We start from the raw sequence: 15575 nt of genomic DNA, 5'->3' as shown, positions 1-15575 counted from the left end.
TTATCAGCACTACATAGTAAGCAATGCAAAGGACTACCAAAGCAAATGGTTTTTTTCTAGTTCTACCTATTATATTGGTTTTCTAACATTGCTGCTTCAGAAGAAGGCATGCCTATCCAGGGAGACCATCCAGTGATTAATAGCCTTTATGTCAATAACTTCCTAGGAACAGCCAATGGCCATGTGAAATCTGGCTCCTTATCTAAAACCAGCTGTGTTGACATAGGCTTATTGCTAGAGGATTTGCTGCCATAACCTCTTATTCGGCTCTATGACTATATGTGGGCAACAATCAAAACACAGCTAAGAACTGCAAATTTAATTGTAAGGATCTTACCTTGCACAGCCCTAAGCTATACAGCAATCTGAGGACTGTAAATAATAATTGCACCCATGGTTAAATTGCTTACAAATTCCACAAAAGTCCACAGTGTCTGTTAGGAGAGGTTTCCCTGAAGAAGTCTGAGCCATTGATAAAGTGGGATAGCTGGCTTGCATATTGTAGTGCCGATTAGCAGCTAAAGATGTGCTTTACAAATCTGCATTATGTTCCGTTTCCTTCATGGGGAAGCATAGCACTATTTAACTCAATTAAAGTGACACTAAACTAAGGAGTTAAAGCTTAAAAATACATTCAAGTACGTGAACTATTAACAACAATGTATCTTATTTGTGTATCACTCGGCTGTAGATCCTCCAATCATCTCTGAATTGGTGCTGACACTGCTCCTGTACTTCTTTGGGCATAGGGCGTTTTTCAGCGCGTTCCTACCCGCTGTAAAACGCCCAGGTGGGAACCATGCCCATAGGCAATTATTTGTTTTCACATGTTGAGCGTTGTACAGAGTGTAGGAACGCACTGTAAAACGACCAGGTGTGAACCAGGCCTTAGGGTACCTGAATGTATTTTTAAGATTTAACGCCTGAGTTTAGTGTAGTGTTTCCTCCAAAGAGTTCTTTCTGCAGCATTAAACAGAGAAATGCTGTGGGACACCACATGCTTCACAACATGGCCTACAATGCATTTAAATTTAATGAATAGTACCAGTTTCCATACTACTCTGCCGCTAACACTGGCACAATTACAGAGGGATCAATCTCTTGACCTAGATCAATAGATTCAGGAGCTTTCTGTTATAAAGTTATATTAAAGTCAAATGGTTTTAAGCCATTTCAAATGCTGATTCAAGCTCTTACAATTCTGCTCCTTGATGTTTAAAAGGTTTCCTGGCTGCTTTCACTTGCAGTGTCCTATAGAGCCACCCTTGTGTGTGCAGGTAAGCAGTGTCTCTCTCCACATGCACACACACACACACACACACACACACACACACACACACACAGAGGCACAGCAAGGCAAGTCAGTGCCCCACTACTCCCTTCTTCGAGCTAGTAGATGGACAGCTGCTGGAGACTGCTCTGTCCCTTGTACTCTAGTAATCAACAGGAAGTTCAGAGAAGCAGAGTTCCCAGTGGACAGTGAATAGCCGTATCCAATCGGCACTATAAATAGGTCCCTTGAGTTCACTCAGTGAGACTAGTTTTACATGGGCCAACATTTTTGGTCTAATTTTAGGTTCTAGTGGCTCAATAACTAATGCAAATAAGAGAGTGCACAATGACCATACTGCCCATGTCAAGAAATGAGATAGCCATTCACACCGATATGGGCCAGTGGTGAAGACTACATTACCAACCATTGTACCAATCTGTCATCAGCACTCACCCCCTGGTCCTGGGCAGTGGGCACCTGCACAGCAGCTGGCACAGCCTGGAGCTGAGCAGGTAAGGGGGTCTGCATTACAGCCTGCTGAGCTACTTTCTGTTGCATTACAGCCTGCTGGGCCATGAGCTGCTGCTGCTGAAGGTAGTAAGCCTGGATCATCTGCTGCTGCTGCATGGCTTGTATCTGTGGGACAGAAGAACAGTGACATTTGAATTACAAACAGTTACAGTATAAGCAACAACAATCCATCTATATTTGTTACAGTAATAAACTAGAATAGAAATTATAACTCCATTTCATTTAGATAATGCCTCCACACTTTTCTCATTAGCTGGACACCCTCATCCAGCCTCTCATTAGCTAGGTACACCATTACTGCTGCCCATGTCATTTACAACTGACCCTTCAAGGAGAAGAAAACATACAGCCTCAGGTGCTCTTATGAATATTATTATAATATTGAATTTATATAGCACCAACAGTTGTGCAACCCTTTGCAAATGAAAGAGGGGCAGTAGAGTTCCAATACAATTCAAGACAAGAGGGATACAAGCTTACAAATGTAAAAAGAAGGGCAAGTGACATAAAAGATGCTAACCATGTGAGGATGAGTAGAATGTAACTAAACTATCAAAGGTTGTAACAGGCAATACAGGAGCTTGCTGGCACTGTAAACAATAAATGTGCACACGGAATCTACACTAGTACCAGATGCTTTAAGCCTTTTAAGTTGCGAGGTGAGGGCTCCATTCAATCGGACTTGTTTTTCCATCACATCCTGCAGATGCTCGATTGGACTGAGATCTGGAGAATTTGGAGGCCAAGTAAACACCTCAAACCCATTGTTGTGTTTCTCAAACCATTCTTGGACCATTTTTGCTGTGTATCCAGCTGAAAGAAGCCACTGTCATCATGGTATACCACTTCCATGAAGGGGTCCACTTGATCAGCAATAATGTTCAGGTAGGTGGTTTGTGTCAAATTTAACATCCACATGAATGGCAGGACCCAACGTTTCCCAATAGAATATTGCCCAAAGCTTCACACTGCCTCTTTCAGTTTGCCTTCTTCCCATAGTGCATCCTGGTGCTCTCTTTCCCAGGTAAGCGACACACACGCACCCGGCCATTCACTTGATGTAAAAGAAAACGTGATTCCTCAGACCAGGCCACCTTCTTCCACTGCCCTGAAGGTCCAGTACCGATGCTCACATGCCCATTGTAGGCGCTTTTGGTGGTGAACACTGGTCAGCATAGGCACCCTAACTGGTCTGCGACTATGCAGCCCCAATAATCAACAAACTGCGTTGCACTGTGTATTCAGACAACTTCCTATTGGAACCAGCATTAACGTTTTCAAGCAATGTGAGCTGCATTAGTTCTTCTATTGGATTGGACTACACGAGCCAGCCTTCACTCCCCATGTACATCAACAAGCTTTTGCCGCCCATGACCCTGTCCCTGGTTCACCGGTTTTCCTTCCTTGGACCACTTTTGGTCAGTCCTGACCACTGCAGACCGGGAACATCCCACAAGAGCTGCAGTTTTGGAGTTACTCTGACCCAGTTGTCTAGCCATCACAATTTGACCCTTAAATCAAATCCTCACACTTGCCCATTTTTTTCTTCTTCCAACACATCAACTTCAAGGGGAAAAAATGTTCACTCGCTGCCAAATATATCCCCCCCACTTCCAGGTGTCATTGTAACCTGTGAATGTCACCTGTCAGTGGTCATAATGCTATGGCTGATCGGTGTACAGCACCAACAGTTTGCACAGTGCTTCACTGGCATAGAAATTGGAGACTTCTTCCATTAGATACATAAATAACTGAGGCCCACGGCATTCACACAAATTTGTTAAGTTATTAATATTAGCAATGCTTTGCTTTCAACCTTCCCGAGTCATGATTGCAGACATTATGAAAAAAATAAGTCCAGAAAGTGGTTGCGACGACAAGCACATCCACAGACATAAAATTAAGTGGTGTTTCTATCTCCTGATGCTGGGTGTAGATCTAGCTATGACACTTAATATAAAACCTAAAATAAAATTTCAGTTTTGGTGAGAATAGATTTTTCAACAACTTGAATAGCACTTTCAAGGTGCTAATTAGAGTCTGGGTAATAACTAGATAACAACAATCAAGTGTGGACTCCAGGTAACACATGGCTGAGGCTATAGTGTGCTGCATATAACATGTTGTATAGTTATATGATATTGATTACAAATGATTTTGTGCAAAATAATTGTATGATTTTATGGACTAGTTTGTAATAAAATGATGGAATAATATATTAAAATAGTTGACTTGTGGATCTGACTTGTATTGGTGCCTTGGAAGTCCTATCTGAATTGTTGAAATTTCTATATAACTGGGATGATGGAACTGAGGAATACGGCTCAGTGACTATGACCCATAGTCTCCTGTTATTGGTTTTGTCATATATCAAGTTTTCTTGAGAAGCCAGTAGGCTGAGTTATTCATGGACCTCTTTCTCTCAGGGACACTTACAGTGAGCGTGTGGGTCTGTCAACCCATGCATGTCCTCGAAGGGCGTCTCAATCTGCTACTGTATGTTTCAAAAGAATGAGACTTCCAATGCTGCTACCAGATACTGTGACAAAACCAAATATTATCATGGGGAGGCAATACTGCTGGTATTCCCCAAATGATATAATAAATGTATGATTCAGCTCTCTAAAACTTAGCTGCTTGGTAGACTAACGTTGTAATATGTTCAGTAGTAATCATTGCTGTTCATGAAAACATATAATGCTCACCTGCTGAGCCTGCAGCATCTGTTGCTGATACAATGCTGCCGCTTGCTGTTGCTGAAGAAGTTGCTGCTGCTTCAGATACATCTGCTGCTGTTGTGGCGGAAGAGGTGCAGGCTGAGCTGCCTGTGCTGCTGGGGTCTGCAGAGCTGCTGCAGCTTGAGCTGTGGTGGTCACTGTGGTGTTAGGCTGTGGGGAAGGCTGGGCAGGCTTCACTTGCTGTTGGGGCTGAGCCACTGGTTTCACAGCAGGCTGAACTACAGCAGGGGCTGTGGGCTGAATGCCTCCAGCTGGTCCTATATTACGTATGACAAAAATCAGAAACCATTCCACTTCAAATGCAGAAATAACTGAACTGTAGAGACAAACATACCAGGGGTAGCAGCAGCAGGCTGAACAGTGGGCCTTTTCCTTGGGGTCAGGGCTGGTTGAATTGGAAGTATCCCCGGATTTGGCTGAGTCTGGCCAGCTTTGGGCCTCTGGCGAGGTGCAATGGAGGTTTCAGTTGTTGGAACTGGATCGGTGAGCCTGTAAAATAGAACAGTAGAAATTCGTCACTTGCAATCAAAAATGACTAATTATAGTGCAATGTTCATAATATTACAAAATGAAAACAAAGTCGTGTCAAACAGGTTGTCCACAAAAGCGAACAGTGAGTAGACTGAAAGGCCTGGGCAAGAGTGGCCCTTACCTGGCCTTCGGCTGGGTTTTCTTAGCAGCGGCTTCTCCTGCTTTCACTGATTCAGGTAGTTTTGCAGGGATAACAGAGTCCTAAGCAATCAAGGCAAGAGGAAAGTCAAAGTTAAACTCGTACAACTTCTCTTATGTTAAGGGGTTTTATCAACTCCAGCACGTTGTTGCTGTATGTAGCTAAATAGGGCACACAATATGAGAATGATCCATAATGATGATTTCTTGGGCATTGCATCAATTGTAATACTAATGGTGAATATTCAGTCTTCTTACATCCATGTATACTCACACCACAAACCACTGAGCGTCTATAGTAGGCAATGTGTTGGTTTTCTACTTAAAGTATATTTCCACTTTTGCAATCACATTTGAGAAATCCCCCACTATTTATGTATTCTCATTCACGCGGCATACCTAAAAATAATTGTAAAATATTTCTAACCTCTTTTGTTGTTTCTTTAAAGCGGGTTTATACACAAGCCTGCAAGCTATTCTGAGCAATTTCAGAGGGACAAGTGGGGACATAGTCAGTTTCCCCTCAATGACATCACGATGCCATGAGATCTTTAACCCTTTTTTAGGGTAGGCAGTGTTGAAATCGAGTTTATAACTGATGAGGTCTGCCAGCAAAGTAAAGACAGGGTCAACCCCCTACCTACAATTACATAGGGGGAGCTAGGTAGGATTTTTAAGAAGGTATACAATCACTTATTTACTTTTTTTACGTTTTGCGAATGGGGATATAACTAAATACAAAGAACGTTGAGTGAGTATAGGTGTATGAGAAGGTCTATGTGCGTGTGAAATTGTGTCTGCGCTTGTGTGAGTCTGTCAGCGTCTTTGAGGGCCCGTTCACACTAGTACAGTGCGTTAATCACACACTCCCATGCAATTAATGCACTGTGCCATGTGTTCTGGTGTGGGAAGTGTGTTGCGTTGCCATTCATTTGAATGGCACCCCAAACACACCTCCCACCCACAGTTTGATAGCCCGCAGTGGAACGTGCAGTACCGCAATTCGGTGTGTTACAGTGCAATGCGACTAATAACCAAGGACAAATGTAGGTCCTGAGGTTACATGGGTTGAGAAACACTGTACTAAACAGCAAAGGCACTTACAAGTACATTGGGCACAGGGCATTCCCTCTTTGTTAGCTTAAAGGCAAAATAGGAAATTTGGTAGATATCCGGCCTCTTCTCTGGATCTGGCTCAAGCATGTACCCTGATAGAAAAGAAAAACACAGACACAGAACACAGATGAAATACTTCATGTCAAAGCGTGACTTATTCACAGCTTGTTATTATGAACCTGAAAACCTAAAAATTATTTTTATTGGGGGCATACGGCTCTCTAAGCCCCCCATTTCAAAGGTTTCCCATCACTTCCAATCAAGATAAAAACATAGGAAGTGAAGTCAGATCTTTGTTGATTGGGAACAGTGGAACCAGTCTGTCCAATGTAGTAAAACAAGAGAAAGCATAATGAACCATGGCATACACACTACAACAAAAGAGGCTTTAAAATGTGGGAACATCACTTCTTCTGTAACATATATTTTTGAATGAGCTAAAAACATTATTTTACAGTTTCGATCTTATGGTTGTAAAAGATGTTGGTTAACTGTCCTGTACCGGCACCCCATTGATTTAATAGATCTTTATCAGTGAAAAGTAAAAATCACAGCAGTGAACTTTGCATACAAAATACTTACGGATGAGGCAGTGCATGTCATGGGAGTACCGGGAGTTGTCTGGAATAGTGAAATTCCCATCACAGATAGACACCTGACTCTCACCAAATGGCAGGGTAAAGAAACACAGCTTGTAAAGTAGACATCCCAGAGCCTGGCAGAGACACGAGAGTTATAAGACAGAGAAACAGAAGAGTATTTCTGATTTTACTGCAGACATCATTCAATGAACCATCATTACTCTCTTAAGGGCAGCAAACTGCAACAACCAATCAGAATAACTCTGCTGCTAGTCAGACCAGCACAAGTTGGATTCTGATTACAGCTTACTGCGCTTAATTTTTCTTCTCTCACACCTCTTTTTCAATACTATAGGCACTAAAAGTGGAAAGACACTTTAACACCCTCCTACTGGCATAACGCACATACGTGCCAGCAGGGATGGTGGGCCTTGAAGCTGTTTGTACACATTCAATCAGTTGGCCCGCTGTTCTGTGGTTAAAACGCCCTCATGGCACAGTGAATGAGCTGTCAGCATCACTGTCCATGACCAGTTGTTGGTGGGACAACACCAGTTGTGTTGACTGGTGGTGTTCTGCACTGGGTCAACGCCAGTAACACATATTTTCTATGAGCCTTATTCACACTGCAATGTTGGGGTTATGTCCACTGCAGAAAAATTGAAACATGCTGCATTTTTTTCGCAGCGCACTGAATGACATCAGAGGTTAGTGCAGGACCAGCTGCTGTGCAGAGACCTGAATGAGGCTATACACCGCTGCCATCCAGAGGACACACGCCGCATGCTAAAACGGACAGTATTAGCATACCGCTGGTGTGAACCCAGACTAAATTCTGTATTCACATGATTACATTTCACATGGTGTTACATTCATATCTCCCATAACATTTTCTATAACTTGTAGAGATAATTTTTAAGCATTGTCCAGTATGTTGGAAGAGGATCATGTAACCGATGTGACAGCCAATCACAGATTCTTTATGTGTGCCTGAAGGAGCCACTTGGTTCCGAAACATCTCTATAAACGTGACACTATCCCAGTCAATAAAAGGTATTGACATTGCATCAAGGTGGAGTGCGAGTGACCATTTATCGATTTTGTACTATTGGTGGAGGCATCTGCGGTCGCATCGGCACCCGCGCAAGTTTTGGGTTTGTTTCCGGTCAGGAGTGCGGTGGGATATACCTTGGACTAGCCAATCACAGAGATCACATGATCGGGAAGCCCTGCCTCCACCTGCATTTATTATATGTTTGTATTCAACCTGCAGAGCGTTGCAACCGGGATTAGTGTGTCACGGTTGCAATGCACAAATCCCTGCATTGCTTACCCCAAGCCCCAGGTGAGTGTAGAGGTACAGATGTGTAATTGGGCTAGAGGAAGAACAAAGCTATACAAGTGCAGTGACGTCACCACACTTGTGTAGGTGTGAACTGTGAGTCCTTCTGCCTTGACTTCCCGTATCCCTTTAAATGATGGGACTGCGTGGGCAGAGCAGAAGCGGCTACAATTTAAAAAAAACTGGATGCTGCAGGGAGAAGCACTGTGCCATTTAGATAAATGGGGGGGGGACTTAGGGAAGCAGACTGAGCGTAGGAGGTTTTGTCATCTTGGGTCAGGCAGCTGGACCCCCGATGACGCGCAACAGGTCCGCCCTCCTCCAGCACTGTGTCAGTCATCTGCCAGCGATGTGTAATGCCTCAGTAGAAGCCTTCCGGGATATGAGTTGTGCATATCCCAGGAGGCTCTAGGAGCAGGGACATGTCATTTTTGCCTAGGCGAGAATGGAGACGGGGTGGGCCAAAATCTACTCTTAACAAAAAAACAAAAAAAGTAAATAAGGGGGGAGAAATACAAATGGGGCAAAGTCGTTTTGATTGCGTCCATGTCCATGTCCATTTTAAATCCAGTGCAACATCATCTCTTATGACTGTTTCTTAAAGTTCTCTTCCGCAGTGATCATTGTCCAATTGCTTCGACAAACAGTCCAACAAGTCTTAGACAACACGTAGCAAGTAGTGTTTACAAACCCAGATATCCGCCTTGGCGGTGATGACTTTGCCACTGTAAAGATTCACCATCTCAGGGGCACGGTAGGAAAGTGTGGTGTACCTAAAGAAAAAAAGACCGTTAGCATAAATTAGTCTGGACACATATTTAACTTCGTATACTAGCAGAATTTTCACACAAAAAAACCCAAGACATTGTAGCAGATGGTGTTCCACAGTAACTACCTCTACACAGTACACAGGACCATAATTCACATAAGTTTTCAAACAAAAGTTCATAACAGCTTATGGGGCTTTGTTGAAAGGCTTTATTTTGCTTTAGACCTGAATTGTTTTCCTGCATAAGTCTATGAGAATGTGAAAGCAGCTGAAGCAAGTCAACTACACATGCAGTGAATTCTCTCAGAAGCATCTAATACGGATGTCAAAGTATTGAAGCTTGCCAACACTGGTCTTATAGCAGTTTATTTCTAATTCCTACTGTGAGCTGTATAACATTGATGGCATGGGTCCACACTGCATTGGCCACTTTGAGTTGAGTAGCGTACTAAGCAGAAGAATTCAGAGGGTGGTGTGGCAGCCAATTGTGGGCAAACCTGGCAAACAAGAGGATATACATGCAAGAGAGGACAGAGGTAGCTGAAATACGTAACTGCTGACATGTAGGGAGGAAATCAATTTAATCACACTCCAACAGGTCACACTTTAACATGGCAAGAGTCCCATTTGGGAAACACTAAATTACTTTTAGTAGGAAAACATTTCCTATATTAAAACTGTGGCTTCATAGATATCCAACTAATATGGTCTGACTTCTGAGAAGTTTACCTCTTGCTTCATGTTCAAAGAGTCAGAGAAATGCTAGTTTCAGCCATCACTCATATCACATATGATACAACTGCTGTCACACCATCATTAAACGTGATTTGCAGATGGCCAGATAAAAGTGCGGCTAGTTCCAGCAGAGCACCGTTTAAAATCACTAGCTAGCTTATGAGAAATTCCATAATAGAAGCCGACAAACAAAATGGCTCATTGGATACGAATCCTAGATTAAAAGTAAACCGTTCCCAACTTCCACAAGAGTGAACAATGCTGACCTACCCCAGACATATTAGCAGAACACCAAGCAGGATAACATTCTCAGGGGGAAAAAAATTTCACATGGAAATTGCATTTAGTTAAAATCAACATTCAGGAATTGTGTTTAGGGACTGCGTAATATATCATTTTCGAAGCTCTATAATGAGCTTTCCAAAACACACCTCTGTAATGTGTTTTGTAGAAGTGAAAGAGACAAGAAATGATTTAAGTCCCTGCTTGACTCTGCATTCATTCTTACAGCAAGATATTAAGCTTCTTCAAACACAGTATCTCAGTATTTCTATCAAGTCAGTGCCTTGTCTTTAAATCAGTTGCTTGTGCCTGGGGAACCCTAGATTCTAGGCTGAGGATATAGAACAAGCCCTTGACTTCTCTTAAAGATTATAGCACCTTGCCTGTAATTCAGCAGTCCAATTCTAGAGTTTCAGGGGTCAGTAGAGGTACTGGCAGTTGACAGCTGAATGATTGGTGGTGAAGCTTTGCACCAGGAGGGGTGGGACTTTAAAGTGACACTAAACTCAGGAGTTAAATCCTAAAAATGCATTCAAGTACCTTAGCTATTATTAACATAATTGTAGCTTGTGTATTACTTGGCTGGAGATCCTCAAATGATCTCTGAATTGGTGCCGACACTGTCCTTCCTTCAGGAGGGTGGCTATTTCTGTTCTCCATGGTCCCTGTGTGTGTTGTAATGGGCTACTCGCTTCCTTAATGGACTACAACCTCACGTTTAGTTTACCAATTGGTATTGAGATTTTAGTCCATCACAGAAGCGAACATGGAGAGACCTGGAATTAGACTGCTGAATTGCAGGCACGGGGCTATATCTTGAAGAGAAGTCATGGGCATGTTCTATAACCTGAGCCTAGAATCCAGGGTTCCCCAGACACAAGCCACTCATTTAAAAGACAAGAGAAGGCACTAACTTCAGACAAACCTGGAAATGGGTAGAGACTATCTGATTCAAAGTTGGCCATACACTGCTCTATTTTTTTTGTTCAACAATCAGGCTGAACGAAAAAATTAAGAAGATTCCTGCATCAACGAGCGTATTGATCGAGGAATCACCGTTGTTTCTTTTCTATTCTGTCAGAGGACTCGAACAGAACCGGCAGCTCATTGGTTGTCAGCTCTGTTCGTATGAAGATTTTCCAACCGGCTCCTTCCATCAGCTGATTGAGGGATGCCGGCCCAAAGAGTGCCGACAGTGGCAAGCATTCTGCGAATTGGCACAGTGTATGGCCACCTATACCTATGCACAGAGATAGCCGATTTGAAGACAAGCACAGGTACTTGCAGACCCCACAGCATGTCTGCGAGAGTCTAGATCTAAAGATTACAATTAAAATATTGACTCATCATCTACACCCTAGAAAAATACAATAATAGAAATGATAGGTTGGTATGGCCATTTGCCAAGATGAATCAAAGGAAAAATCATGTCATATATTTGCCCAAATCTATATTCCTCTCTATGCCTGCCAGTTCACATTAGATGAAAAGGGATAAGGATTTTACAGGCCGCAACAACAGCATATGTATCTAATGTCACCTGATTCACATGACATTTCTAATATAAGCAGGACAGCAGCACCCCCAGGCAATCTAAAAGGTGAACTGCAAAGTTCTCACATGACTGAAATGTCACGGAATGCTTAATTCGTGCCAAATGCAAATATATTTCATAGTGAGGATTCCAAGTTGCAAGACCCATGTTATTTAACAAAGCTATATGAGTAAATCTGGTCATCTCGAACTTACTTTTTGATTTCATCCTCCACAGCGGTGACGCCTTCAGTCTGGGGATTTTGACATTTATTTGTTGCACTTCCAAAGTCGCACAGGACGTAGTGACCGCGGTCATGAAGTAGGATATTTTCAACCTGCAAACACAAAGTCAAAACGTAAAATGGACTCATTAATGAAAATCACAAAATCCCATTCTGTGGCCCTTCAGTGCTAAGAGCACTAAAGATGAGCAAAATACAACCAACCAATGATAAATCATACTTCACTTATTATACCCAAATAAACACAATCTGATGGGTTTGCTAGGCATCACTTCATATGCCCATCCTCTTTGGTCTTTGCACTGCCTTCCTGACAGTCTATTAGAGTACACTTTCTCTATTCCCCCATCATTGTATTTATTATTTAAATGGTCACAAGATAATTTAGAGTCATTCGCATCTAAGGTGGCTATACTGGTCAGTATCCTGAAAACAACATAAAGCATGCAATACATGAACACTTTTCACTCAAGTTTGTATTTTTACATGCAGCAGAGGTCATTATTAAAAGGAACTGGAGTCTAAAGTGTCCTATATTCATGGAAAGGCCAAACAACAGAATGCCAATCATGATCAAAACTGCCACTTTGTGTGACTGTTTGAATATACACTTCCTGCCAAAAAAAGTCACCTCAGGGATTTAGCTGATCAAGTAGGTAAGAGCTTTCCATAGGATAATTAATTGGGTTCAGCAACGTTATGTCTCCAGAAAATGAGGTCAGCTGCCTACCTGAATATACTGAATGACTAGGTTTTTCTATCAGTGGAATTTTTCTTCCCTGATGGCACAGGCATATTCAAAGATGACAATGTCAGGATTCATTGGGCTCAAATTGTGAAAGAGTGGTTCAGGGAGCATGAGACATTATTGTCACACATGGATTGGCCACCACAGAGTCCAGACCTTAACCCCATTGAAAATCTTTGGGATGTGCTGGAGAAGACTACGCAGTGGTTCGACTCTCCCATCATCACTATAAGATCTTGGTGAAAATGAATTCAACTCTAGATGGAAATACATCTTATGCATAAGCTGATGCCATGGTGAATGCATGCCATAAATCAAAGCTAAAAGCGGTCCAGCTAAATATTAGAGTGTGTGACTTATTTTTGGCCAGGCAGTGTACATTTAGAGAACACATACATTTTACTCTGTCCACTTAAATTTAAAATGCAGAGTTATGGCCATTCAATCAGTTTAAACTGCATCCTGTCCGGTAGACCCCATGTTGAACACCTCTTGGTAAATTCATAACAGATGGAAATCTGGTTGCGAGCGGCCTGCTTAAAAGGGAAGCTAAAGACAAATCATAGGTAATAAAACACAAAAGTCAGTCTTTGATATCTGGACCAGAGGATGTAGCTCACAGAAACTAAATAAAAATAGTAGTGTATCCTGGAACAACCGGAACCTCAAGTCTTGTCCAAGAAAACATCAGTGGCTCGGGTGTAAAGATTCATAGCTAATTAATGTGCCTAAAAAGCTCTTATAATTCTCTTGGTGTACTCGCATCGATTGTTTGGATGTTTGCCATTTTTGAGGAACAGTACATTTCAGAAAAGAAAGCAAGTTGGCAATACAGGAGGAGAGAGCTCATCTATAACCTAACTGAAATATGCAGCTCGCTCAACAATTCTTTGAATTTCAGTTAAGTGTAGGTAGCTTAGCAATAATCAGGTAACAGACAAACGTGTTTAGTATGTTAGGGATGCTACTCATTATAAGAATAGAAGTAAAATTAATGTATAGATATCCACCAAGAAAGATGCACATTGAGAAATCTATCCATCCTTGCATCAGTCATCACACTGCTGGAACTACTTTGACCTTCTCTTCCCACCACAGCACAACAAATGACAACAAAGGCTGGAAAGAAATAGGAAGACATCTCCGCAGGTATAAGCGGGAATAATCAGCTCCGGAGAAGAAGAAACAAATGCTGCAACATATATGTTTGATAACAAACACTTCCCACAGTCAGAGTTGCTCATTACCACTTTCTAGGACCCAAACAGCAGAATTCCTGCCTAGGCATGATAGTAAGATATAGAATTCAGGGCTTGGCAGGGTCATTTATGGCCTCACCAAGACTTGCTAGATACCTCTGGTGCCTCATGTCATAAGTCATGTATTTGAACTCTTGTGTATCTCTCAGAATTTCCTAGTACAGTGCTGGCTCCACCAGCAGAGAACTACAGTACTTAAAAAGCCTTCTACTACTAAGCAACTCGTTTGCAGAGGTTTGACACTAGAAAAATGTATAACCCATATAAGAAGAGGCTGAAATCTTCTGATCATGTAACAATCACCATCTGTGCATGACCCATTTCAACCAATAACAACACAAAGAACAAAGATATACCGGATGCCATGGCAACCATTTACCTTAAACTGTTCTTCCTAGCTGCTGAAAACTGAATTCTGGTTCACTTGCATACAGAAAGGTGTTTTCACAGTAAGAGCTGTGAAAATGTAGAATAGACTTCCTCAGATACAAGTTCTAGCCAGCTCAGTTAATTAAAAAAAAAAAAAAAAGAAGCTTGATACATTCCTAAATGTGCAGGATATAACTGGATATTAAAATGTATAAGTAATAACACCAGAGATTGCCGATTCAGGAAATATTTGATTTTGTTTGTGATCAGGAATATATTTGATTTTGTTTGACCAACTCCATAAACCTTTATACCACAATATTTGATCAATATAGACCAGGAAAATATTCCTCCAGAATTCTACCTGGTTAATAAACAGGCTCAACACAAAAGGAAGCATACGTGAATTGAAACAATAGGGATTGGCAAGGAGTGGCCTGTAGGCATGCCAGTCATCAGATCAACTCAGCATATTGTTATTTCATTCTTAGTAGGGTCAAAGGTTGTGTCCGACTGGACTGGGTGTGGGGCATCACCCACACAAGACAAGAATGTAAGGTTGAGCATAAAAGACAGTTTGTTCTCATCTACTTTGCAAAGCAAAAAAAAAAAGAAGAAGTGGTGCAGTACTATGAGTAGCCAAATAAAACAGAAAATCTGAAAAAAGCCCATTGAAATGACTGGATAAAACCTGGCCTGGAGTGTACAGTTCAGGGATAGACAAATTATAATACAATTTAGAAACCCATCAAATCAGTCTTGCAATCAACAAAACAGAACTCAAAAGTGAAGATTTGTCATGTTTTACAGAAAACCTAGGATGGGTTAATTGTGCATAAGCAATACCCTGAAAAAGGTAACATTTTCCTGGAATTCCTCCTCAAAAACAGCACTGCACTGCCTTGTATGTCAGTGTGTCTAGAGCAGCCTTTCCAACCAGGGTGCCATGGCACACTGGTGTGCCTTCTGGCCTCCTCATTGGTGCCTCAAATGTGAAGTGGGCAATGAAGACTGATTTGAAGGTGGGCTACTGATGCACAAAAAGTGACTCTTTGAAGGAGGGAAAAGAATCTTGATTTGAAGGGTCACTTTGATGTGAAGATGGAAACCCACCTTTTTGTACATTTTTGCATGTGGTCCCCCGTAAAATCTATGACATTTTAGACTGGGGAGCCACAGATTTTGCATATTTTTAAAGGGTGCAGTGACTGAAAAAAAAAAAAAGAAGGTTGAGAAACACTACCCTAGAGCCTCATAGCTGTTTATCTGCAGTGTGATTAAAAGGCACTGCCATCTTTGACTACTAGTCTCCGTATTGAGATTTGATGATGTCAGTACTATTGTGCTCATTGTTCTCCGTGCTGGAGGCACAGACATGAGGAGGC

General features: G+C 41.9%; 1 protein-coding gene across 3 annotated transcripts in view; it reads right to left on the bottom strand.

The window, feature by feature from the left end:
- Window positions 1-15575, bottom strand: part of AAK1 (AP2 associated kinase 1) — a 121052-nt gene that overhangs the window by 41756 nt on the left and 63721 nt on the right. For all 3 annotated transcript variants that reach the window (XM_018554424.1, XM_018554425.1, XM_018554426.1), the window contains exons 5-12: window positions 11786-11907; window positions 8942-9023; window positions 6910-7042; window positions 6316-6419; window positions 5195-5274; window positions 4877-5031; window positions 4510-4799; window positions 1727-1909 (exon numbers count right to left, since the gene is read on the bottom strand). In XM_018554424.1, coding sequence (XP_018409926.1) covers window positions 1727-1909; window positions 4510-4799; window positions 4877-5031; window positions 5195-5274; window positions 6316-6419; window positions 6910-7042; window positions 8942-9023; window positions 11786-11907 — 1149 coding nt within the window. The remainder of the gene's footprint in view (window positions 1-1726; window positions 1910-4509; window positions 4800-4876; window positions 5032-5194; window positions 5275-6315; window positions 6420-6909; window positions 7043-8941; window positions 9024-11785; window positions 11908-15575) is intronic.

The sequence above is a fragment of the Nanorana parkeri genome, unplaced genomic scaffold (genome assembly GCF_000935625.1).
Source record: "Nanorana parkeri isolate BGI_ZX_2015 unplaced genomic scaffold, ASM93562v1 scaffold157, whole genome shotgun sequence".
Taxonomy (NCBI): Eukaryota; Metazoa; Chordata; class Amphibia; order Anura; family Dicroglossidae; genus Nanorana; species Nanorana parkeri.
This window is presented reverse-complemented; position numbering and strand designations above follow the sequence as displayed.